Source organism: Pholcus phalangioides, unplaced genomic scaffold (assembly GCF_987345545.1).
Source record: "Pholcus phalangioides strain wild (caught in Gottingen) unplaced genomic scaffold, Ppha-v1.0 ptg000009l_1, whole genome shotgun sequence".
NCBI lineage: Eukaryota > Metazoa > Arthropoda > Arachnida > Araneae > Pholcidae > Pholcus > Pholcus phalangioides.
In genome coordinates, this window is record NW_028301602.1 from 36,659,275 (window position 1) to 36,685,764 (window position 26,490).

A 26,490-nucleotide genomic window follows, 5' to 3' on the forward strand; every position below is an offset into this window, starting at 1 on the left:
TTACAAATAGAATTACATTTACAAATGTAATTCTGAAGCGAATCATCTTCATTAGCCAAGGTATCACTGTGTACTTTTTGACTTTTTTCCTAATTTCTCAACATAATTTTACCTAATACACTTTTTTCCAGCATAATACTTTTGTTTTGCATCATTATTTTCTTGTTAACAGATTATTCTTGTGAGTTTATCTTACTTCATTCAAATCAATCACTGGTTTGTAATAAACAATTCTTTTCATCATTTTGGTTTCCTCATTCTATCATTAAATATGAGGATTATTTAGAAAGTAAAGATATATGATGTATAGAAAGAAAAATAATGTTTTATTGCATGCGTTGGCGATGCTGCCTTTGACCATAATCCCTCAGCTTCTCCCTCATGGTTTTTTGTCATTGCTAATCTGAGTCTGATTTGAGTACAGGTGTTTGCAATAGCGGAGGTGATACAGAATCCTGTCAATCGTGAAATGTCCTTGGTTACTTTCCCCCCAAATGCAAGTGTAACAAATATTAAACAAAAAAAAATTTCCATTCATTGGAAATGAATCGACAGAAAGTAACTATGTGTTGCTATGCATTCTCTGGAGGTAGGTTCAATATTTATGAATCCAATCAACAATCATCAGCAATGATGCAATATGCACATTCTGGGAAAGCCAAGGAATTAAAAAACCTTACTTTCAGCAAGAAAATCTTTTGTGGCACATCTTTTCGTGCATAATTTATATTTTTCGGGACAAAAGGAATTTTTGATTGATTTCATGCCTCCCAATATTACAATTAACGCTACTGGATATTGCTAAACCTTGCGCCGTCTTCAACTGGTTAATGAAAAAAATGGATGGAAGTGTTGACAAGTGTCTGCCTGCTTCATGTCAATGTTCAAGTTCAAGCAACAAATGCTTCCAATGAGGTCTTCACAATTATTAAAGTGATACGTTTTGAAATAATTCACTACACAGTACAAACATTGCACCCACTCACTTTAATGTTTTTTTAACAGAAAAAAATCTGGAGGAAGTGGGGGGGGGGCATCGATGACACAATAAAAAGTGTTTATAATTATAAGTGTTTCTGAGATAGCACTGGGGTACTGAGACTTGACAAACATTAGGACACAGCGGTAGCAATTATGTAGAAAAATAACATGAACTATTTGTAGCAGACTTTTTTTTTACAAGAATGATTTAAATAAATACTTGACGTTGTATCTTTACTTTCAAAATAGGCCTCATACTTTTTTCCATGAGTTATAGCTTTGCTTTAGCAACAGGAATAAGAGCTACAATCATAGTAAGAATGGTTTTTGAGCCCTAATTTAGATATTTCATTGCATTTCTATACATGTTGCCATGAGAAAAAAATGGAAAAATTAAACTATACAGAGTTCAGTAGAAAATTTGTAGATAACCTAGCCAAAAATTATTAGAAGAGTTTGAAATATTTGTGGCTGTTAATATGGATAATTTCAAAAATATACAATGTGAGTTAAAAATAGAAGATTGGTACAACCAATTCAAGGTGCATGGTAGACTGACAACCTAATGACGATGCTAAAATAATAAACTTTCAATTATTAACAAGTCATTAAAATATAAAAGAGAGGAATATTAACAAGTTCATGAAAAATTGATAAATAAAAAATGTTTTTAAGCAGAATGAAGGAAAAATTTTTAATGTAAAACTTGTACAGTGGATCCTGCTTACAACGTTTTTCTAAAAAAAATCATAGTGAAAAAATGTTGTAAGCGAGAAAATGCTTTAAAGTCTCAATGAATATTAGTAAGAGCTGGGGCCATGAAAACAAGTTGTACTAAGAGGGAAAATGTTCGAAGTAAGAATGTTATAAGCAGGATCCATTTTATTTGTTCATTTGAATAAGTAGCATTGCAAAAGTGACCTGCTAATACCATTCAATGTAATATAATAACATAAACATAGAAAAGAATGAAAAATAAAGAAATAATACCCTTCCTCATATAATTTCTAATTAACACTAGCTATTTGGGTGATGCAGAGATGTACATACATCAGGGCTTGACAAATAAAGAAAAAAAATTAGGACCCAGCTAAATATTTCTTATTTCTCAAGTCAAGCATATCCCTTTTCAAAAATACCTGACAGATAATACCCACTTTTCAGATAAAAGACACTAATATAAATTCAGAAAACTTTGTGTTGTCCTCAAATTTAGATCACATAAAAACATTTTAGGTTTCAATGCCAATATTTTAGTCATCATAATCAGATCCATCAAGCCCTGATTTACTTAAAATATTCTTACCAATGTATACTCAAACTTGGTTGTATACAAGAGTAAATATACATTATGAAATAAGTATAGTTGGGTGAATATTTTACTCAGTAACAGAAGTGAACATAAACTGCCTAGTAAAAAAACACCTTCAAGACTGTGGATGACTATCAAAGAGTCCAAATATGTCAAAAACCACTTTTTTAAAGCTTGAGACAAATATCTATTTTGGCATTGTCAATGTGGAAAATGCTATCACCTCCATGGAAGAAAATATCCATTGATGGATAATATGGTTGTCAGGTCTCAGTATTCATGTAATTGAATAATTTAATCCAGAACAACAGAAACAACCCCAGATCACAGTACTTTTTTCTGAGACTTGCAACATTGTAAGTGTCATTACAGGTGATCTGCTGTGTTCAACTGGCAAATGCGTGAAAAAAAGATCAGTTTGTTACACTTAATGAAATTTGTGAACAAGGAACTAACAACTCTAACCTAATATCAAAAAACTGATATACATCATCACACGATATTATAGGTGTTTGAAGTTACTTTTTTATTACTTTACATAGTTACCATGTATGTTATTGTTATTAAATAACAAAGATTTTAATTCTTGCTCAGTTTTTAAAATTATGGAACAAGAATTGTGTTTCGAACAACCCTCGTAATTTGCATAAAAAATACAGGAATATACAAATTTTATATTGCTATATCATACAAACATTACAAAAAAAGGCTACTTTCAAAATTTTCTGACTTCTACTCCTCAGAGCGATATGGGTGTCTGAAATAGAATTGAACATAATTAAAATTAAAATTCAGATAATTATGAACTATAAAAAATTCAACTGAAAAGAAAACTCAAAAATAAATTTTCATTTTTAACAAGAAAACGCTCCCTAGCTAAAGCCCTTTTATTCATAGAATTCGACGAATATTTTACAGGTGTTAGTAGATGGCTCAAAATATGTACTGTGAAAAAAGTATCTGTGGAATTTCAACAGAAAAGCTGTAAAAAATTAATACAAATCAAAATTTTTAATGCCAAGTGCAACCCTGCTTGGCGAGGATTCAGAGAAAAGCGGGAAAATTCTTAAATGAACTGTCCATGTTTCCTCCAAATGAGTTGTAATCTCTGTTGTAAAGTTATTGTTAGGTATTTTGCATTCAAAAGTGTTTTAAATTTAGTTTGAATATATATTTTTAGTCTAATCGTGCATTTCCTACACTTTTATTTTACATAAGTGAAACAAATTAGCAAATTGCAATAAGTTTTTGTTGTTGTTTTGTTTAATGCTGAAAAGTCTTTCACATGAAATTGCATTGTTATATACCTCAATGTTTTTGAATCTATTTTTGTAAACCAGCTGTGGCTTTCAAATAGAAAATGCCACCACATATTAATGTGTTCAACGTGGTGTGTGGATGCTGTACCATGAATTCTCTGTTCAAGAAATGGAGCTGAAAAAAGCAGAAATAAATTTTAAAAACAAAATAATGGAAATTTTGAAAATACCTGAAAATCTATTTGCGAAATCTTTAGTGATGAAGAAGACTCTCTGGATTTAGAGTCATTGGCTGACGAAAGTAAATTTGAGAATTCTGATTTTAACATTATAGATGAAAATGATGAAATGTATGTAGGTGAAGAGTGAAATGAGGGAGAGTCCAGAGTATCCCATCTAAAACTAAAACCGCAGCTGTTGAATACCGGTGTAGCAATAAAAAAAATGAAACATCTCACACTAAAATCTGTTCAAAGCAAGTATAGATTTGTAAAAAGTTTGTCTCAAATGAATTTGTGGGAAAATCAAGTCAACAAATTTGGTGATAATGTAACATTACCATTTAATTTGGGGGCTCGGCCGGGATTAGGCCTAAAAACCACACTAAATATCACATATCTGAAACCCCCCCAAAATACATTAAATAGTCTACTAACCCCTCCAAAAAATACAATTGACTTTACCCTAAAATTCCCATTAAATAAAATTGTGACAGGCACTCCCCCCCCCCCCACCTTATGTAAAAAATTGTAGATCCGGGAAATAGTCCTCATGACCAACATTTTGAATCTAGACATTTTTCTCAAAATGACTAGAAGCAACGAAACAGATTTAATTTTGAAAAAATATTTGCAAGAGGTCCCGGGTTCAAATCCCAGTCGAGCCCTCAAATTAAATGCAACGTTTTATAGGCTGTTGCATTTCCCAGTTCATTATTAAGTTAAATGCAGTGTGATCATTGACCAAATGACAATGAAAGATACTCAACGTTCGTTAAATAATAAACATTTATTCTATAAATGTTAAATTTTTAATATAACATTTTTACAAACAATTATCACAGTTAGATTTGTCTCTCACAACGCATTATATTACAACAATAAATTAGAACGCTCTCACCACTTTATCAGGAAATTCACGTGTTAGTTCACATCGTTCATAAAACAGTTCAAGATGACACTGTCAAGCATTGGTCTTTACACACTATGGTCGGTGAAAAACCCTGGAGCCGGATTTACGGTTTTACGTGCCTGTTGATGTTATCGGCCAGCCATTTGAGCAGGAGACAGCAGGAGGCAGACGTCGGGAGAAATACTGGAGCAGCCGGTCTGATTTACCAATCAATCCACAAATCGACCAAACAAAGATAACGTTTCATTAACACATGAGAACAGGAGACGAGTTGCAAGAGGTGCCGAAGCACACCTTTCTACAATTAATGCATCGCTATGATTGAGAGACCAACTGGCATATGCCTTAGCAAAGTGCGATGCCTTATAATAAAGTAACTGTTTCGAAGGAGCAGGAATCAGTCGGAAGTGAGCATCTCTCCGTGCATCTGGTATTTATACGACAGCGTTCCCATAATGCCGCATGATGGAAACAATTACTAGGTCGAAGATACGATACTGAACTTTGCATCTGATTTACATATCTTCATAAGAGAGAGAATATTCTCTAGAAAATATATAATAGCACAAAAATATATCACAGAATCTGGCAACATAAATTAAACATGGCGACCAATCCGTGACACATGATCTCGCTGATCGATCCCGGAAACAATAAAGGTGAGACAAAACAAAATGTATAAAAATGACTAGAATAAGGACCATTTCTGAGGGGGCCTAAATGGTAATGTTACAATAAGAAGCAAAAACTATACGAAATTAAAAAAAAAAAAATTTCAAAAGTTTCAGGATGCAAGGCGAAGGCATGTAAACATGCATGACTCAGATTTGAAAAGCTGGACTTGTAATAAAGCTGTCCCTAAAAATGCCATTCAAAGCTCCCGGAAATGGCTCTGTAGCTTTAAACAGAAATGTAGAATTGTTAGCAGAAAAATTACTAAAATGATCGCTCAAAACAGATTTATGAAGAGGATCATATTGCAAATGATGTATGCATTATTTTTTTTAGAATTCGCAGTTGAAGGATAACCAGATGTTTAATATCGATCAATCGGGTTTTAATAAAGAAATTCATTCGGGCAGAACGTTTCATTTTTTGGGTTCAAAACAGATTGAAAGTGCTGCACAATCTATCCATGTTACGACCCATTCATATACTGTAATGCCAACCATCAGCAAAGATGGAATGCTGCCCCATCACCTTTATTTATTGTGTATTCTGAACTTAAAGGACAATTCGGAACCCAAGTTCGGCAGAAAATGTTTCAAGCTGACAATATTTATACTGTTGCTTCAAAATTGGAGAAAATGGGAGCAAAAAAGAACTGCGCGAATATTTATCAGAAGTGTATTTTAAAAACACACCTGATGAAACCGTACTTTTAGTGGATTCTTGGTCACCTTTCAAAAACAATGATTTGAATGATAGTGTTACGCCACCGGGTAAAATCATTTATGTGTTTGTGATGCCACCTAAAACCACTCATACAATACAACTGCTTGACAGGTACGATTTTCGGGTGTGGAAAAACTTTGTTTGAAAATTTTCAGATTGTTATGATTGAACAAATATAAATCAATTTGTTTCATCGAGACAATATTTTTAAAGTACAATCCATTGCACACAACCAGCTTTTTTCACCAAGTTATGTCAACATGTGGAAATATTCATGGCATTCATGCTCAAACACAGAAACGCATCCTGGGTATTTCGAGAATCCTGTTGATTTCATATTTATTGCAAACAACGGACTTGATTGCTGGAAATAAAACTGTGCATCTAAAATATTCACTCGCTGTAGCTGGCGTAAAATATGTTTCTACTTTATGCATTTCTTCAATGTGGCTCATATTTGTAACACTTTCCATTTATAAAGAAATTAACCCTTTCATTCGACCTGAATCAATTGTAATCAATTATATCTGTTGTAAACTATGCCAGAAAATCTGCATATTCTGGTTTTTGAGTGATACTTTTAAGAAGCTATTTTCAAATATTAACACCTCTAAATACAGCATAAAGCACGTTTTGATAGTATAAACGCATTAGAGGTTCTCGTGATTTCCAAGAATGTTAAGTCTCCAATTGATGTTAATTGTATGAGTTTGGCATCCCAGACCCAATTTTCAACATTAATTTACTCCTCTCCTAATATAATTCTGTAGCTACTTTTTTCACAGTACATATTTTGAGCCATCTACTAATGGCTGTAAAATTTTCGTCGAATTCTATGAGTTTAGCTTAGGAGAATTTCCTTGTAAGAGAAAGCTTACTTACTAGATATACAGTTGAGTTGTATTGTTGTGATTTGTGAAAATATAAGTTTTTAAATATAAATATTTGGGAAAATATAAGTTGAGATGTAAGAATGGTGAAAAATAGCCATTAGTCATTTCTGTCACAAGTTAATCCAGCTATCTATAAGATTAAAAAAATGGACGGTTGTTGATTTTACAGCCAAACATCACAGTATGTTTGAAACTTGGCCGTTTGCGAAATATTCATATACTGGTACCATTCAAATGTACCATAGCAAAAAAATAGCACCACTGCGATTAACTGAAGTGATGATAATTTATAATCAGAGTTCATTTTCAGGAAAGTTCATCACAGGCGAATGGTGCAGAAGTAATGATAGCATAGCACCAAGCATGATTGATGTGAGAGGTAAATATCGGCTGAGAAGGTTTCGCTACCATACTTTGGCCTAAGATGTTAGCATAGCATAAGCACTGAAACCTAGTGGCTGAGGCCCTCCGCCCCCCCCCCCATAAATTTTGTAAGGGAGTTGAGTCCCCTTCAATAATTTCTGAAAAATGCAATGCACCTTCTCTCTCCTGCATATGCGTTTGAATCCTGTATATACGGGACAGCCAGCAAATTTTAGCCCCCCCCCCCAATATTTTTGTCATGTTGGCACCTCTGTAAGCTAATGTACCCTACTATGTATGACTCTCTAAAGCAGATGGGTGATCACTTTGCACGTGGTAACAAAATTGCTTTGGTACAAATGCCTTAAATTCACAAGGCATTATGAAAATTGGGCCTATTCTGATTGGAAAATAATAGCTGATTGCCTCCTCAGATTAGTCACATTCTATTTGCAGTGGAATGTATGGCCAGGACTGCAACCAGATCCTTGGTCAGCTGGGATATGCACACATATATTGGTGCCCCTTGTAATGTTGAATGAGAGGTTAAAAGGTGAAATTTGCACTCTGATCCAATGTCAGAGGCATATTGCATTTTGTCTAGGTTCACTGATATTTATGTAAGCCAATGAATCATCATGATAATTTTTTCATCCTTGCAAATCATGTACATCAATCAACGTTTATTGCCTTCCCTGGAGTGCATTAAATCTTCAAGAACGGCAATATAGTATACAGACTACGTAACAGTTTTTTCTTGAATGTAAGCTGGTAGTCAAATTAATGTGACTCAATAGTTTACTGCTACCAAAGCTCACTTTTACTTTGTAAACATTCTTATAAGAAATTTCTCATGAATCGGTACTGGGAAGTTCTTATATATTTATGATGTGATTGTTGATTCCGCCAATCTTTGAAAATTCTGATAGCAGTATAAAATACAGTCAAGCCCAGGTATAACAAAGTCACATGGGAAAGTAAAAAACATTTGCAATATCCGATATTTGTTGTAACAGATATATGATAAATACTTGAATTTAATGAAAGGAATCCACTTAAAGCAGTTTTTCTCACCTATGGTCTGTGGACTAGTGGTTGTTCATGAAGATGGGACAGGTGGTCCTCAAATATATTTAAAAACTGAATTATAAGTGAAATGCAAACTATTAACATACCTCAAAAATATTAACAATATTCACATAGGGGTTTTAATAAAATGTTAGACCCATATACTACCAACCACATACATGCACCTCGTCCATATTCCTTGCAGAACTTCTAACGAACTGGTACATGTTGGAATGTGCGTGTCCATGTGGTGAACCTAACAAAGTTTGTTTCTGTGTAATGCTTGATACATGTAGTGCTGCCATCTGCCATAAAATTTTCTAACTATGAATGACCTATATACTGTAAGTCAGTGGTTTTCAAAGTGTGTATTGTTCACCTTTCTTGGAAGTGAGCTGTCGATAATGTGTGCTTGTTCAGTGTTTCGAAAAGTGGTTCTTTATTAGTCAGTTAACTGTTAGTCGTTAACAGTCTAATAGACTGTTCTGTGGAATCTTGGAGTTCACAAAACTGTGAAACCTTGACATGAAAGAAATTATGGTCATACCAATTCCTCTTTGTTCGAGCAGACCCCAAAGCAGAATGTTTTGCATTGTTCTGCACCAAACTCTAGACTGACGACGTTTTCTGCAGTAAAAATCACCATAATAGTGTTTTTTCTCACTTTTTCTTAAAGTCTTCCAGATTGTTCTGCAGCATCCCTAATTGTTCTGCGATGTACGTCGCAGAGCAAGGTGAGCAGGTTCTGAAAATGAACAGAACTAGTCCTATTTATAGCTAGATATCACCATCTAGCTATAGATGGCACTGACAGAACACACCAATAGCCTTTCACTGAGAGTATGGTAGTACTTCTCATTCAAAGACTTTGTTGCTGAAAAAGAACTTCCAATTTTATGAAACTTCCTGATTGATCATTTTTGTCGCAGCACAATCATTTTCTGCACACAAGAGCTAATTAGACAGGACCTACAGTACAATTTATTGCCAATTCCAAACAGCAGCCTTTCTTGTACTCACAGAGATTGTACTCACTAACCTCTCGATATGGGACTCTCTGCGGTAGCAACCTTTTTCTGCGGTCATATTGCCATTTCTGTTGTACCTGTGTCTGGAAAGTTTCTGACAAGGACAAACTGGGTATCCAATAATAGTAATAAAACAAGACAAGATAATAGTAATAAAATAATGCTAATTAGATAATCGTGGTAATAAAATAATACTAATTAGATAATAGTAGTAATACAATAACTGAATAATAAATTAATTCGATTAAATTTATTTTAAGCTTATTTCTTAAAAATTTGAAGTGTAATTTTATTAACAGCCATACAGCTAGGATATTTTCTATAATATTCAAATTTAATTTGTATAGATTGTAGATTGTGCTTTATGTAAAAAGATAGATTACTTACATGGATGCCTTTTTCACGCCATACCCATTTTCCAGCTCGGAGGGCAGCTATTAAAAATGCCAAAAAATACGTTTTAGAAAACGCATAATTTTTTTAAAATCAAATAAATACCCATGGATTTTTAAGGCATATAAACTGATTTTTATTAGGCACTATTGTAATACTGCGAGCCGCAGATGGTGTTACAGTTTCTGGCGCCTCAACAGACTTTGGATAATAGAGCCGCCGACATGAAGGGAACCGACAAGTTCCAAGAAGTAATTCTTCGGAGGAACCGCTAATATCATCGGGCCCATACAAGGTGGGGTGGTTGATAAGCAGGGTCTTTTTTCCCTGTACTCGAGGTGCGAGACGGAGGTTGAGGTTGGAGAGAGAACGAGGATAGACCTTTGTGGTGAAGTGAACGATCAGGGCTGAGATGGATTTGAATGATGGTGGTGAGTGCCACATCTATTTAGTCGAAATTATCTCTCTGAATTGAAGAGAATTTCTAATCACTTATCAAGATGCTTAATCATTTAGTATTTGGCATGTCAAGATGATATATTCTCAATAGTAATATATTTTATTTGATAATTTAATAAATTAATTTGTTACTATTAACCCCTCTGTGTGAATTATATTAATTTTTGTTGGTCGCTTTCTTTGTTGTTGGATGCTAATACACAATGCAAAAAGATTCCATAATCGTAAATTTAATTGTTTCCCCTTTTCATGCCCATTCACCAACTGACTCCATTACACTATTTGGCAGAGGAAACACTCTCGCTCTACTATTGCTATCTGGGGGCTATTTGCTAAAGTTAAGAGAGGCTGCTGAGTATCTACTTCAGTGCATCAAACTGCTGTGCATGTTACAAGGAAAGTAAAGTTAAATCTCTCGCAATGTATTGGTAGCATGTTTATCAGTATCGCAAGAGGATTGGGGGCTTGCTTCGCAAAGACCAGTTGACTTTTTTGCCACCTTTTTCCAATTTTAGTATAATTTTTTTGAGCACCCATTCTCCAAACTTGCCATCCCTGGTTTAGCCTGTTTAGATCCCCCCCCCCCCCCCCACAAAAAAAATAAACATGCCTCTGTGTAATTTGCACTTGGTGTCAATGAGCTGATTTTGAATACCAAGATTAGAGAGAATGTGAATTTTTTGCATTTGGGAGTGGATCTGTATGTGCTATCATTAAATAACATGGAGAGGGAATTACACACAATGATTATTTATATTATTATTATTTATCACTTGGAAAAGTTCTGAACAGATTTTATGGTTTAGAAATATCAAATCATACCTGAATTTTTCTAGTTCCAGCATGCGTTGTACAGTTCTTCAAAAGTTCTATAAAAAGGGTTGAGAAACTTACATTTTGTTTATTGAAATTAGAAATTTTATATGTTAATAATATGAACATAAATGCAAAAATATGAAACTTGAGTCAAAAACTTTTTTCAATCAAATTTTAAAAAATAAAGGTTCTCATAATGAAAAAAAAGGGTTTGGAAGAAGTGAATTTGAATTTTTAAAGTTAATTAGTTAATTTTAATAGTTTTGAATTTTATCTTTCTAGTATAGGCATTAATTTTTTTTTCCAAATGGGAAGCTCTACCTTAGCATGGAACCTATCAGCTAAATATCCAAATGGTGTGATAAGTAACTCACATTTGAATTTAAAATAAAGTGATACCTATGCTTAATTTTTTGGCAAACAAAGACTTTTTAAAATTTTACACACACAAACATTGTATTTACAACCCACAGAATTAAATTTTAAGGCTACATGAATACGTATTCAAATATTATTTTATGAGCTTGAATGTCTGTGATTTTGATCTTAGAAAATGTTGCGTCATATGACTTTGAATATGATGATAGGCAATATTTTTGAATACATATGCGGTTAGTAATGTGATAGCAAGTCAAATACCCAAAATTTTGAAAAAGGACTTTACACATGATAAGTGTAGCCTACTTTTAATTGGTAAGAACCCAGGTTCTACAACAACCTAAGTTCTAAGGAAGTAAGAGGTGATATCGCTCTATTCTGAGGAACATCACTAAATTCTAATATAGTTGAAGAGAGATTTGTTGTTAGATCTTTATCCAATCATTGTTTTTTTTTTTTAAGCACTGGTACTTCAACAAATTTTGTAACAATTCAAATTTTGAGAAAAAACATTCAACAAAAATGTTTCAATTCACAAGGAAAATATTTGATTTACAAATATGGCAGTATTCATCCAACACATGAAAGTTCCAGAACTTTTCAGCAAATCTTTGAACTTTATTTCAAATGGCAGAGTATATTTAGGTAGTTTGCCATTTAAAAGCAATCAGGAGCATTAGCATGGAATTTGGGTAAACATTTCATAAACATCAGAATCATCTATGGTTTTCTTGTCCAAGTAAAAAAAAATTAAAACAAAATGTCATATGAGCATATAACAATGAAAAAAATGATTGATTTGTACTATTTGCAAGAAATGTGAATGTATCGTTTAAATTTCAGCTTACCAGAAAGTTGGGGAAAACTAGATGTAGGTGTACTATACAGTGGAGATTGACTAGGTGTGCTTCCTCTGCTTCTGAAAAATAAAACTAGATTAGAAATGCTTAAAAATGCCATGTTGAATCAGAAAAGAAAAAAAAAATTTGTTTTGGTTGATTTGTTCAAGAATTAGAATTCAAGAGAAAAGAGATCAATAACAGGAAATGAATCTAAAAAAAAGTTAATTAATAAAAAAAATTAAAAACATGAGATCGAGAAAAACAGTTTATTTCTAATAGTAATAAAATATATAAAATAATATTAGTAAAAAAATAGAAAAACTTCCATTTCGTTCACAAAAGCAAACCCTGTCACTGCATGGAAGAAAAAGTTCTTGGTTGAGCAAAAGATGGACTAATTTTGTGACTATTACATAACTATTAACACTGGTCAGTTATTTTGCATAAGTTTTGGGAAAACCACTATAAGGTACATTTATGCATACCGAGAACACATTTTAACTTCAAAAGAACTCTTAAGTTACCTTCACAAAAAAAAGAAAAAATTAGCATAATAGGATATGCAATTAAAATTATGGGGGAAAACAATTTTTTTGTAGTTTTTGTTAAATAATTTTATTGCAGCCATTTCACACAATTTTGAGGACTAAAGTAGCAAGGTCATAAAACTCAAAGTTGATTCCAAATAACCACAAAGACGTTCATCCATGCCCATGAATTTACAAGTTTTTGCACTTATCAACCAGCTCTAAGATAACAAGAAACAAAATTAATGCTTGTAAAAGAAAAATGTGTATTCCTTGAAAGAATATCAAATTTCAAAATTTTCAAAACCTATCTTTGTGATTTTAGTGGTTGATTTTACATTTCTCAAAAAATATGGGAATAATAATACACACGTGCATTCCCCTCTGAAGTTTTGTGTTTCAGTAAAAGCTTAGTAACAATTTTTTTTTATGTTCTGATTCACAGAATATAACTAGTTTATATTCAGAATATTGTTGAATATTCCCTTCATCTGATGTAAATGTAATCGACAGGCCCTTTTTCAAGTTTAAATTTTCTTCTGAGACACAGATTAGCCACTCTGTTGTCTTTACAGCAGGGATCTACAAAGCATGGCTTGTGGGCTACATTCCCTACTTCCCATCCAATTGTGAAGCCATTCACTTCAGTCTTTGGTTTTTTATATTGCTTCTTATAGTTTCATAAGACATCTTTGAACTTTGAGCAGCATCATGATCAAATTAAACAATTTTAAATAGAAACCTACAGGAAAGTGTATTTTGACTAACAAATATTCCAGCTACAAATGTGATTCCAGAACAAATTATTTTTGTAAGCTGAAGCAGCACTGTATATTACTTTGCAAAGTTGATTTTTATCAACATATTTTTGAAGAATAAAAATGCAACGTAGTAAAGTTTTCATATTAGTCTTTTTAGCATTTGTTGATATAAAAACAACGGTAAAGTTCAACTTTACAGCAATGTAAAATATATTATTTAAATTGAGTAAATTAATTATTTTATAAATTTTGAATGATTATCTAAATTAAGAATGGTAATAAAAGGCAGGGATGACTAATTGAAATACTGAATAGGTCCTTTAAAATGAAGTTGCATTGTAATATAGCAAATAAAGAACAAAACAAACAAATAAAACTATTGAGAATACCTTACATCACTCACAATACTGGTTGATGATACTCCTACGCCTCCTGATGAAAAAAAGGATAACATTAAAAAAAATATAAATAAAAATTTCAACTGATCAAGAGCAATGTAAGTATATCAAATATAACTTTCATAAATACAATCCATAGAAATAATTGTTCTATCATTTAACAAAACTGAAAAGCAATAATTTATTTACATTTCACACATATAGGTGAATCATTCTGTCGTTAGAAAGTTTTAAGTTTTCTTTAATAGTATTTCACCTTTTCTTTCTTTTAAACTGAACATATCTGAGGTCTATCGCCATCTATGGACAATTTACTACCTAGTGAGTTGTGCCGGAAGTGTAATGTGTGTACCTAACAGTCTGAGTGAGTATCTAGTGTTGTCAGATTTTTCAGTGCTGCCATCTATATTTCAGCAAGTGAAGAGTAATGTTTGAATATTTGTACTGTTTGTAGACCTGTTGCTCTGTGGCGAGACTTTTTAAAGGGGAGATCAGCTCGCATTTGTGCCTCGAAGTTGGGAACCACAGAAAACCAACTTCAGCTGAATGCATGCACTTTATAAACATTCCTCTGGGGAATTTCTAAAGAACTGATACATGCCAAAACATGTTGCGCATGTGTGGCCCTAACGAATATATATTGTTAGAATTAAACTTGTTTCGTGTTATAGAGGTACTGCCATCTGTCTCCCATTATTCTGAAGTAAAAATGACAAATACCTGAATTTTCATGTTATGTAAGTATCGTGTTGAAGGTCTTGCAATTGATGAATGAAAATTCACTGAGATATTGCTTATAAAATCTATTTTTCCTGCCTTATTCATCCGAAACATTTTTGGGTTTCAAAAATTGATGAAAATAAAGCTTTTAATCGCTGATATTGAGGCAAATTTTATCCAAATGTCATGTGGTAAATTTTTTTATGCATTATATCTGGCAAGGAAAGCAGATAAAAGATTAGTTTCTTCTGAAAATTATTACATCCAATCCATTCACAGTTTGAACTTCACAAATGTGAAACATGTGTTCCAATTTTTCTTCAATTATTATTTTGGTAAAATAGGCAATTTGCCAAACAAGGTGACAAAAAAAATAAGAAAACAAATTGCCCCCATGACAAGCTTTATGAGCAATTTATGTGTTTGAAAATGTGGTATGGTTATAACCATAGTAAATTATTCACGTCACTAATAATAATGAATGTAAGTAATTTTCCGCTGGGAACTAGAATAGCTCAAATGATGATCACAAAATCTGATTTAACACCACGTAAATTATAAATTTTTACCTTGTCTGAGACAGCACAAAATCACCTTGCAGGTCAGCTGTTGGCCACCCCTGGCATAATTCATACTTGCCAACATCAGTGCGTAAGTGTTGACATCTGGCGCAAATTCAGAGAGGGGCAATCGCCCTTCCTAAAAGCTAGATAATATGGGAAAATTTGGTCTGTCTGCAGAATATGGGACGATTCTAAAATCTTGTAAAATTAATCACCCCTCCCGATACATTGTAGAGCTCCCCCCCAAAATTGAAATTTACAAGTTCTCTCCCCAAAAAAGAACATGCAAATGCACATCATGACATTGCATTTGTCTTATTGAAGCAAAAAAAATGCAAAAACACTATATACAGTAAAACCTCGATAAGTTGTCATCTCATGTTATCGAAAAATTGTAATGGCTAAAGCAGAGTGACGACTTAGCCGACCGAAGTGCTGTGAGTTTCAATGTACAATATTGTGAAAATCATGTAAATTTAAAGTAATATTACATTTATTAAAATATAAATTAAAATCTCATTAATAAAATTGATAGATTGCGAAAGAAAAAAAATTAAAATTTTTACCTTTTTTTTAGCTTTTATTACTTGATTTATTGTGGTAAAATATACTGGTACACTTTGATTTACACTAGTAATGTTTAATTTAGACTAATCAGAGCAAATGTTGGAATAGTTAGCTTTTCCTTCACAACAGAACTATTGCACATTAGTTTCACATATACATGAAATTTAAAATTTTAGTGTTTTAATTCTTCATCAGTAGTTCATGATACAGCTACAAGGTAATCCTAGTAAAATTCATCAAGGTAATCTTTCACATACTAACTACAAAGTAATCTTGAACACTGGGTCCACTTTTGACATGAAGGGACCCTGGGTAAAGAAAAGCACACATTAGAAGACCTAAACTTTTTTAAAAATGTCTGGTTTTTAAACAAATATATTTTGTTTAAATTAAGCCCTAAATTAGTGGGGGCCCATAAAAATTAGGTCTAGCTTGGTCCCCTAACGTTTCAAAAACTTTAGTCGGCAAATGAACTTTTCCAGCGCAACTTTCGTTACTTGAACTGTTCCGTTTTGGTACATGAGGCTTTTATGGTGAATTTTAAGCATACGTTAATGCTGTTAACAAGCTTTTTTTAAAGGGAGATATAAAATTAATCTTTTTTCTCTCTCAAACATTTTCATAATGACGAGTTAACTGAAATTAACGATGAGTAAAAGAGGGTTTAATAACATTGTTGTCTGTGAAAGCTAGATGGGCCTGAAAAAAAAAATGACGACTTAACCGGAGTGACGACTTATTAGGGTGACAACTTAACAAGGTTTTACTGTATACAAAGAAAATATTCATTCACAACCCTATGTATAACATAAAAAATAAGGGAAGATGATGGCAAATAAAAAAGATGACAACGAGTCTAGGATGGCCACTGGGTGATCTATGAAATCATGGCTGTCAATAGAATCCGATCATGGCCGATAAATGGAGATAGTGTGCCTATGGTTGGTTGGAACAAGTTAACATTTTTGCAATGGCACATCAAATAAATGTTTTATCAAGTTACCATTGATTATGAAGTTACTTTTTTAAATTTTTTTGCTTTTTGCTGGGTATTTCATGCCCACTACAGAGAGAGAGACATTCTTCTTCACTTCTCATACAACAAATTTACTTATTTTTCAATTTAAAACAGAATGCATCAAAAGTATAAAAAAAAGCAAATGGAACAAAAACAGAACATTACAAACAGAAATAGAATGTTATTGAATATATAATCGCTTCGGTGGTAATTCAGATACTGTATTATTCATGTGAAACTACAGTAAAACTTCGATCAACCGTCACCATCCAGACCAGGGCTGTGACGGATCACCAAATAAGGATAACAGAAATCTCTTAATACATATGTACAATAATGTGATTTCACTGCGGGATTGGGATGAAAAAAATAAAATCCTTTAAAAGTGAATAATACATACCTATTATATTTGATATTTTACTAAACAATCAATATAAACTGCAGTATAAGGGTAGTAATGTACAGAAATATATTGCAATACTATAAACCTATGTTACAGTACTTTAAAATAATCTGTTATCTCCTGCGTCTTTGAGGCTCGAGCTTTCTGCACGACGATGTTCCATCTTACGTAAAAGTAGGATCTGTGTTACATTTGCCCCCTTTTGCATTTCAAGCCAGTTGATGCACTTTGATAACATTGTTCCTGCTGCTGAGTGACTAGTTGTAGGTTTTCGGTTAAAAAATTATCCTTCGTCATCGATTTCTTCTTCAATGGTAGTCATACTAGAAACAATTTCATCGTCGTTCGAAATTTCAAATCCTCCATCCATTTTGTCACATTCTAACCAATCTGTTGCTTCTTCTGGAGTAATGTTTTTACTGTTTAGTTCTACATTGTTGCACAATTTTTTCAACACTAAACAGTCTATGTTCCTTCAGTTTTGTCAATAGGTTCAGGCAAGAGCCATTTCTGTAGGTTAGAATCTACTTCCGCCATCATGCAGTACAGTCACTTCATCTTCATACAGTAGGGTGTAAAAATAATCTGTGGGCAATTTTAAATATGTCTGTTTGTTTGTTTGTTTTTTAAGATGGTGACGGATAACAGAAACTGATGGTTAAATGTGTCAAGTCTTGTGTACGCTGTTCAGATATGTTTTATAATTGTTATTTTTTCTGTTCATGTGAGTGGCAACAGTTTGTCAAGCTGGTGAGCCCAGTCCAGTCATTGTTCCTTTGAAAAAAAAGATGTAAATAAAGTCATGTTAAGTTTTATCGCTCTTAAAATTAATTGAACCGATGATGCTGGTAGCAGTTAATTTCCCCGGCCAGCATGTTTCGAACTGAACATTTTTTGGTACCCTCAGCAGGACTGTTTTGATTAATATTGTCATAATTTTCCATCATTTGTTTCCAGTGTGTTTCTCATCACAATATGGAAACTTTGAAGAAAACAAGAGCAGCACAATGAGCTCTGCTTATATGAAGTCACATAACAAGTTGGAAGTGTTGCTTTCCACCAGTGATGTGCAGTCAGCAGTGGTAGAGGCAGAACTGAACATTTTTATTTCTAAGGCAGAGTGGTTGGACGGCACACACAGCTATTTTAGCACTTCTGGATGAAGCCGAATTTGAAGATGAGTATGAAATCGTGGAGGATTTTCCAGATAGAGCTTTAAGAATTTGTTTAAGCGCTCAAAGAATCATCGATACTCCTCATCACAGAAATGGTAGTGCTGACACCTCTGTAATTTGTGCAAATGATTTGGATCGAAAATTTAGGTTACCAAAGCTAGAGTTGCGAAAATTTGATCGTGGACAAGGACATTGCTAAATCGGCAGAGAGTTTCCTAGCAAACTGTGAAAATTATCAGAATGCAATTGACAGTTTGAAGTGTCGGTTCGGACATGATGATTTATTGGTAGAGGTGTACAACAGGGAACTTTTGAAGTTGGTTCTGAAGAATGCCACATCTCATGGTTATTCAGACAAATTGTCTGTACTTTATGATAGCTTGGAGTCACAAATACGTGCTCACAACTGAAAAAGTGCTGCGCTACTTTTTGCACTAGTGGAATCCTGTCTTCCAGAGGAACTACTCAGAGCTTGGCCGAGAAGTCCGAATGTTGAATGATCCACAGATCTGACTGGGGAGCCTGCTCAAGTTTGTGAAATCTGAAGTTGAGTCTGAAGAACAGATCAATCTCACAATGGCTGGATTTGGTTTGAAGGCAGCATCACCAAGTAATAGTGGATCTCATAGAGCAACTTGTGAAAAGGTGTCCACCGCTACTAGCTTGTTTACTTCAAGTGTGCATGATGGAAAAGTTTGTTTTTTGCAATTGTAAACATGAAAGTTCAAATAGTTTCAAGGCTCTCAAAAGATGACTTTTGCAGATAAACAAAAATTACTCAAGGATAAGGGACATTGTTTCAAGTGTTTGAAGGGGTCTCATCGAGCTGTCAGATGTAAACAATTCGTGAAATGTTTCTATTTGTTCTAAGGGTCAACATGTTGTTATGCGTCCAGATTTAGCAAGTAGCAAACCCGTTACAGAGACATCCCGAAGTGAATGTGTCAGAAAATGTGTGAAGTTGCATCAAGAAGAGTCAATCAATTTGTCTAAGTTCTCCAACTCAAATCTAAAAGTCCTGTTGCAAACACTTAATTGTTATTTGGTTGAAAGAAAGCATACTTTGAAGGTGAGAGAATTATTTGACACAGGCTCTCAAAAATCGTACATTAGAAAAGAGGCAGCTGCTGCTTTAGGATATGTGCCTTTGCGTCAACAAGTGCTTTCTCATTCCCATTTTGTAGGGAGAAAAATTGGTGAAATTCATAATGTTTATAAGATAGAACTTGGAAGTTTAGATGATAAATTCCTCTGCTACTTTGATGCTCTTGAACAAGGTGAGATTCGTGACATCCCTTCAGCACAAAATGGACCTTGGATGAACGAATTAAGATCTATGAAAATTTTTGTTGAAGATGCTGAAGCTACAAAAGGTGTTGACGTATTGATTGGAGCTGATGTGGCAGGAAGGTTATTCACTGGAAAGAAAAGGGTTCTCAAATGTGGACTAGTTGCTATGGAGACCTGCCTAGGATGGACTTTGCTGAGAAAGACTAATATGCTCTCTGAAGATGAAGATATAGTAGCAGCAATGACCATTGCAATGTTTATAAAAGAATCTAAGATCACTCTGTGATCAAGCCTCTGTGATCAGATGCTGTTGAATATTCTAACATTGGATTTGAATGCAAGAAAAACTGTAAGATCTGTTATGGCTAAGTATGTTGTTTGCTTGAGGCATGCCAAACAGACCCTGACTGCTCCAACATCTTCGCTGCCTGAAAACAGAATAAAGGACGCAAGTGTTTTTGAAATTGTTGGAATTGATACAGCCGGGTACTTATACTTGAAGGGAAATATCAAGTCATGGATATGTATATACATCTGTGCTGTATTTCGAGCTGTTCATTTTGAACTTTTGTCATCTCTATCTACTGAAGCTTTCCTGCAAGATTTTCGGAGGTTTATTGCACGTAGAGGTAGACCCTCCATTGTTTACTGTGATAATGACACCAATTTTGTGGGTTTCAATCAATTGAAACTGGTAGACTGGGATGAAATCGCCTGACACAGCACTACAAAGGGAATTCAGTGATTCTTTAACCTACTACTGCTGCCTGGTAGGATGGTTTTCTAAATATTTTTTTCTTTCAAGTTGAAGTCCAAATTTTGCATATCACATTTATTCTTACATGGATTTTCATGAAGGTTAAGTTGTTTTTCCAACAACTTAAGGTGGGAGGATGTAAGTCTTGTGCATTCTGTTCAGATACTTTTTATACTTATTTTTTCTGTTCATGTGAGTAACAAAAGTTAGTTTGTCAAGTTGGTGAGTCCAGTCCAGTCATTGTGCTCCTTTGAAAAAAAAAGATGTAAATAAAATCACGTTAAGAGTTTTGTCTCTCTTAAAATTATTAATTGAACCCGCAATGATGGTAGCAGCTAATTCCCCTGGCCAGCACGTTTTGAACTGAACAAAATGAGTGACGGTTAATCGAAGTTTTACTGTACTGTATAGAACACATACCTATTCTACCATTCATGGGTGGAGTTCGAATGCTGATTCGAGATGGACCAGGAACTTCATTTGGCTTTGAAAATAAAAAAAATTAATATGTTGCCCAAAAACAAAGAATACAATTAATCTGTAAAATCAGTTTTAATTGATTTACTAGAGATGAGCCAATATCAAATATCAGAAAACTAAAATTACTAAAAAATTAAATAGTACGAAAGGGAAGAAAACTGAAAAAGCTTGAAAATATGCTGTTAAGTCACTTAGCATTAACAGACCTTCAACTGATTGCCTTAACTCATATAAACAGTTTCATTTTAATTAATTTAACATTAAGATAATGGGTTTCTTGTTATGAAATTTCTGAATTTCTTTGGAAACATGAAAAATAAAAGTCTGCCGATCACAAATAACTTTATTTAAAAACTAACTATACAGTACTCTCTCAATAATCCAGCCGTGTGCTAGTCCGACCTGTCCAGTGGTCTGACATTTTTAGGCAAGTTTTTTCAAGCATTCGAAAGGAAAACATGTCTGTGCTGTGTTCCAATTAATTAAATGGACTTTTCAATGAACTTTGAGTAATGAGGCGATTTCAGGAATCTGGCAAACCCTGGTCTTGTAACATGAGGGAGCCCACTAGTTGCCAATATGCAATGGGAAGTCCCGTGGATCGTCGGTAGGGGAAGTCATTGCCAAACTCAAATATTGAATTATTGTGTTGAGAAATGAATTGTGCAATATGAAATATTTGTGCAATATAATGTAAATGTTCTGCAAAGTGTTATATAAATATCAATGTGCAATAACTTTATCTTCATGCTGTCTGTGGGTCCTAGGACCATCTCACAGTCAATATTATGAGTTATACAATATGCAATAGGCCTAACAGTTGTGGCTCCTGGCAAGATCCCCAATTTCTTGTACTTGTTGCCAGATTCTGTGATGTATTTTTCTACAATATTATTTCTTTCTCTCTCATGAAGATATGTAAATCAGACACAAAGTTCAGTATCGTACCTTCAACAGTGCTTTGTGATTGGTTCCGTCATGAGGCATTATGGGAACGCTCCTGTGTAAATATCAGATGCATAGTAAGATACAGCACTGATTTATTTCCTCCAGACATGTGATTCCTTTACTAAGGCTTTGCTGAGGAGTATGCCAGTTATCCACTCAATCATAATGAAGCATTAATTGTAGAAAGGTGTGCTTCAACACCTCTAGAGTCGCGTCGCTTGTTCTCATGTGATGGTCCAACGTCGCCATGGTCTCGACAGTGTTGTGGATTGATTGGTAGCCAGACCAGCTGCCTCTGGGCTTCTCTCAACGTCCGCCTCCTGCTGTCTCCTGTGCAGTGGCTGGCCTGTGATTTCACCGGACACTTCAGGATGCAAACCTGCGTGAACCCAGCTCCAGGGTTTTCTCCGATCATGGTGTATAAAAGACCAATGCTTAATTGTGACATTTTAGACTGGTTTGTGGACGATGTGGACTAGCACATGAATTTCTGGACAAAGCGGTGAGAGGGTTATTTTACTGTTTCAATATAATGTTTTGAGAGATAAAGCTAACTGTGATAATTCCTTGTAAAAAATGTATTAAATTCTAACAGTTAACAGAATAAATGTTTATTATTTAACGAATGATGAATTCCTTTCATTGTTGTCATCCATTCAATGATCACACTGGATTTAACTTAATAATGAACCAGAAATGCAAGATAAACGTTGCAGTCTAATATGTGTTGGATTAGCGAAAGTCTACTGCATTAACAATCAATCTTTAGTACATAAGGTTGAATTTATCATTTAATTATATTATGATTTGCAAATCATAAGTTTGATTTTTTTTTTTTTTGTTATTCCTCTTGGTGCATAAGTGAATAAAAAAATATATAACATTTGTGATTCAAAATGAGCTAATAACAATTTTTGCATGTTACCGTGGCACTACTTACACTAAGGAAGTCCCTAATGTTTTCATAACTTCTGTGAGAGCTGCTGAAAAAAAGAACAAAACCCTTTTCATAAATGCCAATGCATTTAATTCACCAAACAAAAAATTTAGGCATAAAATACACAATATTGTCTGGACTTACAAAATTATACAGACAGGTGTATAGCACTATATATATACAGGGGGTTTCCGAACTCCTGACTAATGCATTAAGAGTGATAGAACACAACTAGACAAACACAAATCACCATACAACCCATGGTCGGAACTCAAGTGGTTAACCTCTGGAGGGGGTGTTTCCCAGTGCAGTGTCTCAAGCTACTGTCCCAGATTCCCAAATCCCAACTAAGTGCACAGGCAGCAAAGGAATACACAAAGTCAAACTTCATAGTCAAAACATTCAATAGCAACATTTATTTTTTTACAGTTAAGATGAAAAATCCAAATTAAACATTTTTCATATACAGTAAAGCCTGTCTTCAATGGAAAAAATTCATGGTCCCATGATTTCAATGCGAAAATACCCATTAAAAAACTTGGATTAAACGGAACTTGTCTAACGTGAAAACGAAAAGGAAAATTTTACACAAACAGTTTGACTATTTCTCGACCAATTGATCATACAAAATATTAGTTCTTCTGTTGAAATTTTTAAGGCAATGACTGCTTGCCAATACGAGTTCTACTTCACCCACCCTTGGATTTGTAAAAACTGTTACTGTACTTGATGCTGTGGTTTTTGAAAAGCCACATGTAGTGAAGCAGTTGCTTTCTGAAATAGTAACAAAAAATCAGTGTAATGGTTATATTTCCAAATGATATACAATGACTTTCAAAATTGTATGCAAGTTGCTTTCCATGATCAATGACGCAATGCAATGAATGACTGAAGAACTGTTAAGAATTGACATTACTACAAATGGATGCGCTGTAAAGGCCTGTGTCATGATGCACCCAAATGTCTGTAAATATGTTTTATGCATTACTATTTATTATTTTGATTAATAATGAAGCTCCGGAAGGGGTGGGGAGGGAGAGTTCAGTCGCAGGCATGATGGGGGGGGGGGGTCCTTGGTTGGTCAGGTGGCAGTTGTTGTGGGACTTGGTAGAGGATGTTTAGTTGGAGTTTGGGAGCGCGAATGTCCTGGTGGTGCCAGGCAGCGATGCCGGGCTATTGTTGGATTGGGAATGGGATGGAGGCATGGTGGCGAGAGACACACTGGGGTGACCTTGCCTGGCCGGTCCACTGGTATGTTTTCCCGGCACGTCCGCGGTCTTATGACTACTGTGCTTAAATTGCAATAGCAATAGAGCCTAGATGTGCTCGGTTCATTCTGTATTCTGCTTTCCATGATCACAAGTGCCGAGCAGGGCCGCAATTAGAGGGAGGCAAAGGGGGAGGGAAATTGCTCGGGCAACAAAATTTAGGTGGAGAATCATAAAATTTTGCAGTGGTCGGGGCAGCGAAATCATGTTGCCCTCCCCCCCCACAAAATTCTAGTTACGGCCCTGGCAATGAGGATTACATAAATATAGACGAGAAGGTCAAAAAGAATGTAAATGTAGTCATTTCAGATGACGAACAGTGTGGGGAGAAGTTCCATACAGATGCTGTGAAAACAAATATTTAGTAATTATAGAGTAAATAATGTACATTATTTTATGTACATTTAAATTAATTATTTTATTTTCAAGTGATTTATTTTCAAGTGATTTATTTTTATTATACTATACTTCAATTACATACGAGAATGTTACATAATTTTACACATTATGTCAGCTGAATCTCGATTAAGCGGAAACCTGTGCTCATTTGGAAAAAAATCTCAGTCCCTTGTTGAAGTCAGGTTTATCTGTATATTGAACAATTAATCCATGTTTTGCAATTATACAGTGTTCTTAATACATCTCAACAAATAAGAAAGATCTCACCAAATAATTGAAGGCAGTCTATGCACTTCAATACCACCTCGCTGCTTGACATCCACGCAAATTCTGACATTCCTTGAGTATATTCTCACCCAGGACAAAGCAAGTCTTTCTAATCATTATGGGAGATCAGGTTTGACCAGAGAATTAAGTGTCAGGAAATTAAATATTCGAGTATTGACATTTTAAGGTGGCAACAGAACTAACAATACAGAGGTAGCTGGCCAGGCTTCCTCAATAGCCCTGTTCGCATGGGAAATGGAAAAAGTGGGTTTAAAACCCACTTCAAGAATTTTCACCAATGACTGCTCCCCATTTCTTTCCTTACGAAGGAAAAAAGTCGTCAAGCGGGTTCTAGAACTTCCAATGCTACTGCAATATGTGCATATGTGAACGGGGCTAATATGTCAACAGTCTATAGAAAGGTGAGGAAAAAGAAAGATCAGTACCAACAGAAATTCATGTGTCGACCTCCACTATCAAAACAAGTTACTTAGAAATATACAATTATTTACTTCTAGAAACTCGTAAATCATATCGGACCAATATAAAACATGATCCAATAACCTCACAGACTCTACCAGGTCTTTTCCAGGGAAAAACTATTGTCATTGGACTACTGGACATAGTTGAGAAATAATTTTCTTGGGACATCGGCAGCACAACCTCTGGTCCCATCCTTGTCCCATGACCACAAGACCCTACCTCACGGCCAAGAGACTAAGCGGATTATTGGGCCCAAGCCGAAATGCCAGTGGGATCCTCAAGTGGTTTCCATTAATCCAAGTCCCTGGGATCTAAACCTGACATCTCTCATGAATTAAAGGTTAGTGGTGATGACAAAACACAGAAAATATGGGAACCAGCACTACATTGACAGGGTGAAAATTACGTAACTGTTGGCCGTCACAATTTTGAGCACTTGCTGTGATGTTTGTGTAATTTGGAAGTTGTTTTTCCTTAAATTCATCCGTGTTCTTTCATTCTATCTGTCTGCCGTGTTTTTCATCATTTCATGACAGCACATACCGCCCTCTACTGCTCAACCAATCGAGTTCCAACTATGGGTTGTATGGTGATTTGTGCTTTCTACAGTCCGTTTCACGTTAACTTTGCAGTGAAAAGAAAGGTAGACAGTGTATTCCTTTACTCCAAAATATAGTTCCCATATATTGGAGGTTTACGATGATTGTTTATACAGAATATTTAAATTTTTTTTATGATTGTGAAAAAATACTGAAAAAATATCGTTTCGAACCAATGTTTATTTGTTTCAAATTTTTAAATTATAAAAATATTGGTTACCATTATCAAAAATCCATAGCAACAGCAACAACATTTTGGCACAATATCCTAGAAATTTTCCCCGCCAATATCACTATTGTGTTTTTTTCGTTACACAATTATATACCGTATATTTTTTTTTCTGTCGTTATTTGGTTGAATTTTCCATAACAATACAATTTTTCATTCAGTTTTCCATGCAATTATAGGCTTACATAAACACGAATATTCAATCAGTTTTATTTTCTCCTGAAAATAGGGTTCAATGAGTTCAGATATTCCCTCATAGATTACAGGAAGTGTTTCTGTTCCACGAAAACGCTGATACTATTGTCAGAGGCTCTTTATGGGTGCAGAAGTTTTGGGTTGGTTTTGGGTCACCCCTTTTTTTTTAATTATTTATTTTTGCCATG

At 34.3% G+C, this 26,490-nt stretch overlaps 1 protein-coding gene across 4 annotated transcripts in view; it reads right to left on the bottom strand.

The window, feature by feature from the left end:
• Positions 1-973: 973 nt before the first annotated feature.
• Positions 974-26,490, bottom strand: part of nenya (RING finger protein nenya) — a 43,866-nt gene continuing 18,349 nt past the window's right edge. For 2 of the 4 annotated variants that reach the window (XM_089236047.1, XM_089236045.1), the window contains exons 10-16: positions 22,866-22,908; positions 20,918-20,981; positions 13,996-14,038; positions 12,325-12,395; positions 11,105-11,151; positions 9,818-9,864; positions 2,911-3,050 (exon numbers count right to left, since the gene is read on the bottom strand). In XM_089236047.1, coding sequence (XP_089092173.1) covers positions 3,026-3,050; positions 9,818-9,864; positions 11,105-11,151; positions 12,325-12,395; positions 13,996-14,038; positions 20,918-20,981; positions 22,866-22,908 — 340 coding nt within the window. In that variant the 3' untranslated portion in view covers positions 2,911-3,025. Of the gene's footprint in view, positions 3,051-9,817; positions 9,865-11,104; positions 11,152-12,324; positions 12,396-13,995; positions 14,039-20,917; positions 20,982-22,865; positions 22,909-26,490 lie in introns of those variants that run through there. The other 2 variants (XM_089236046.1, XR_016193209.1) reach the window with 2 other exon arrangements.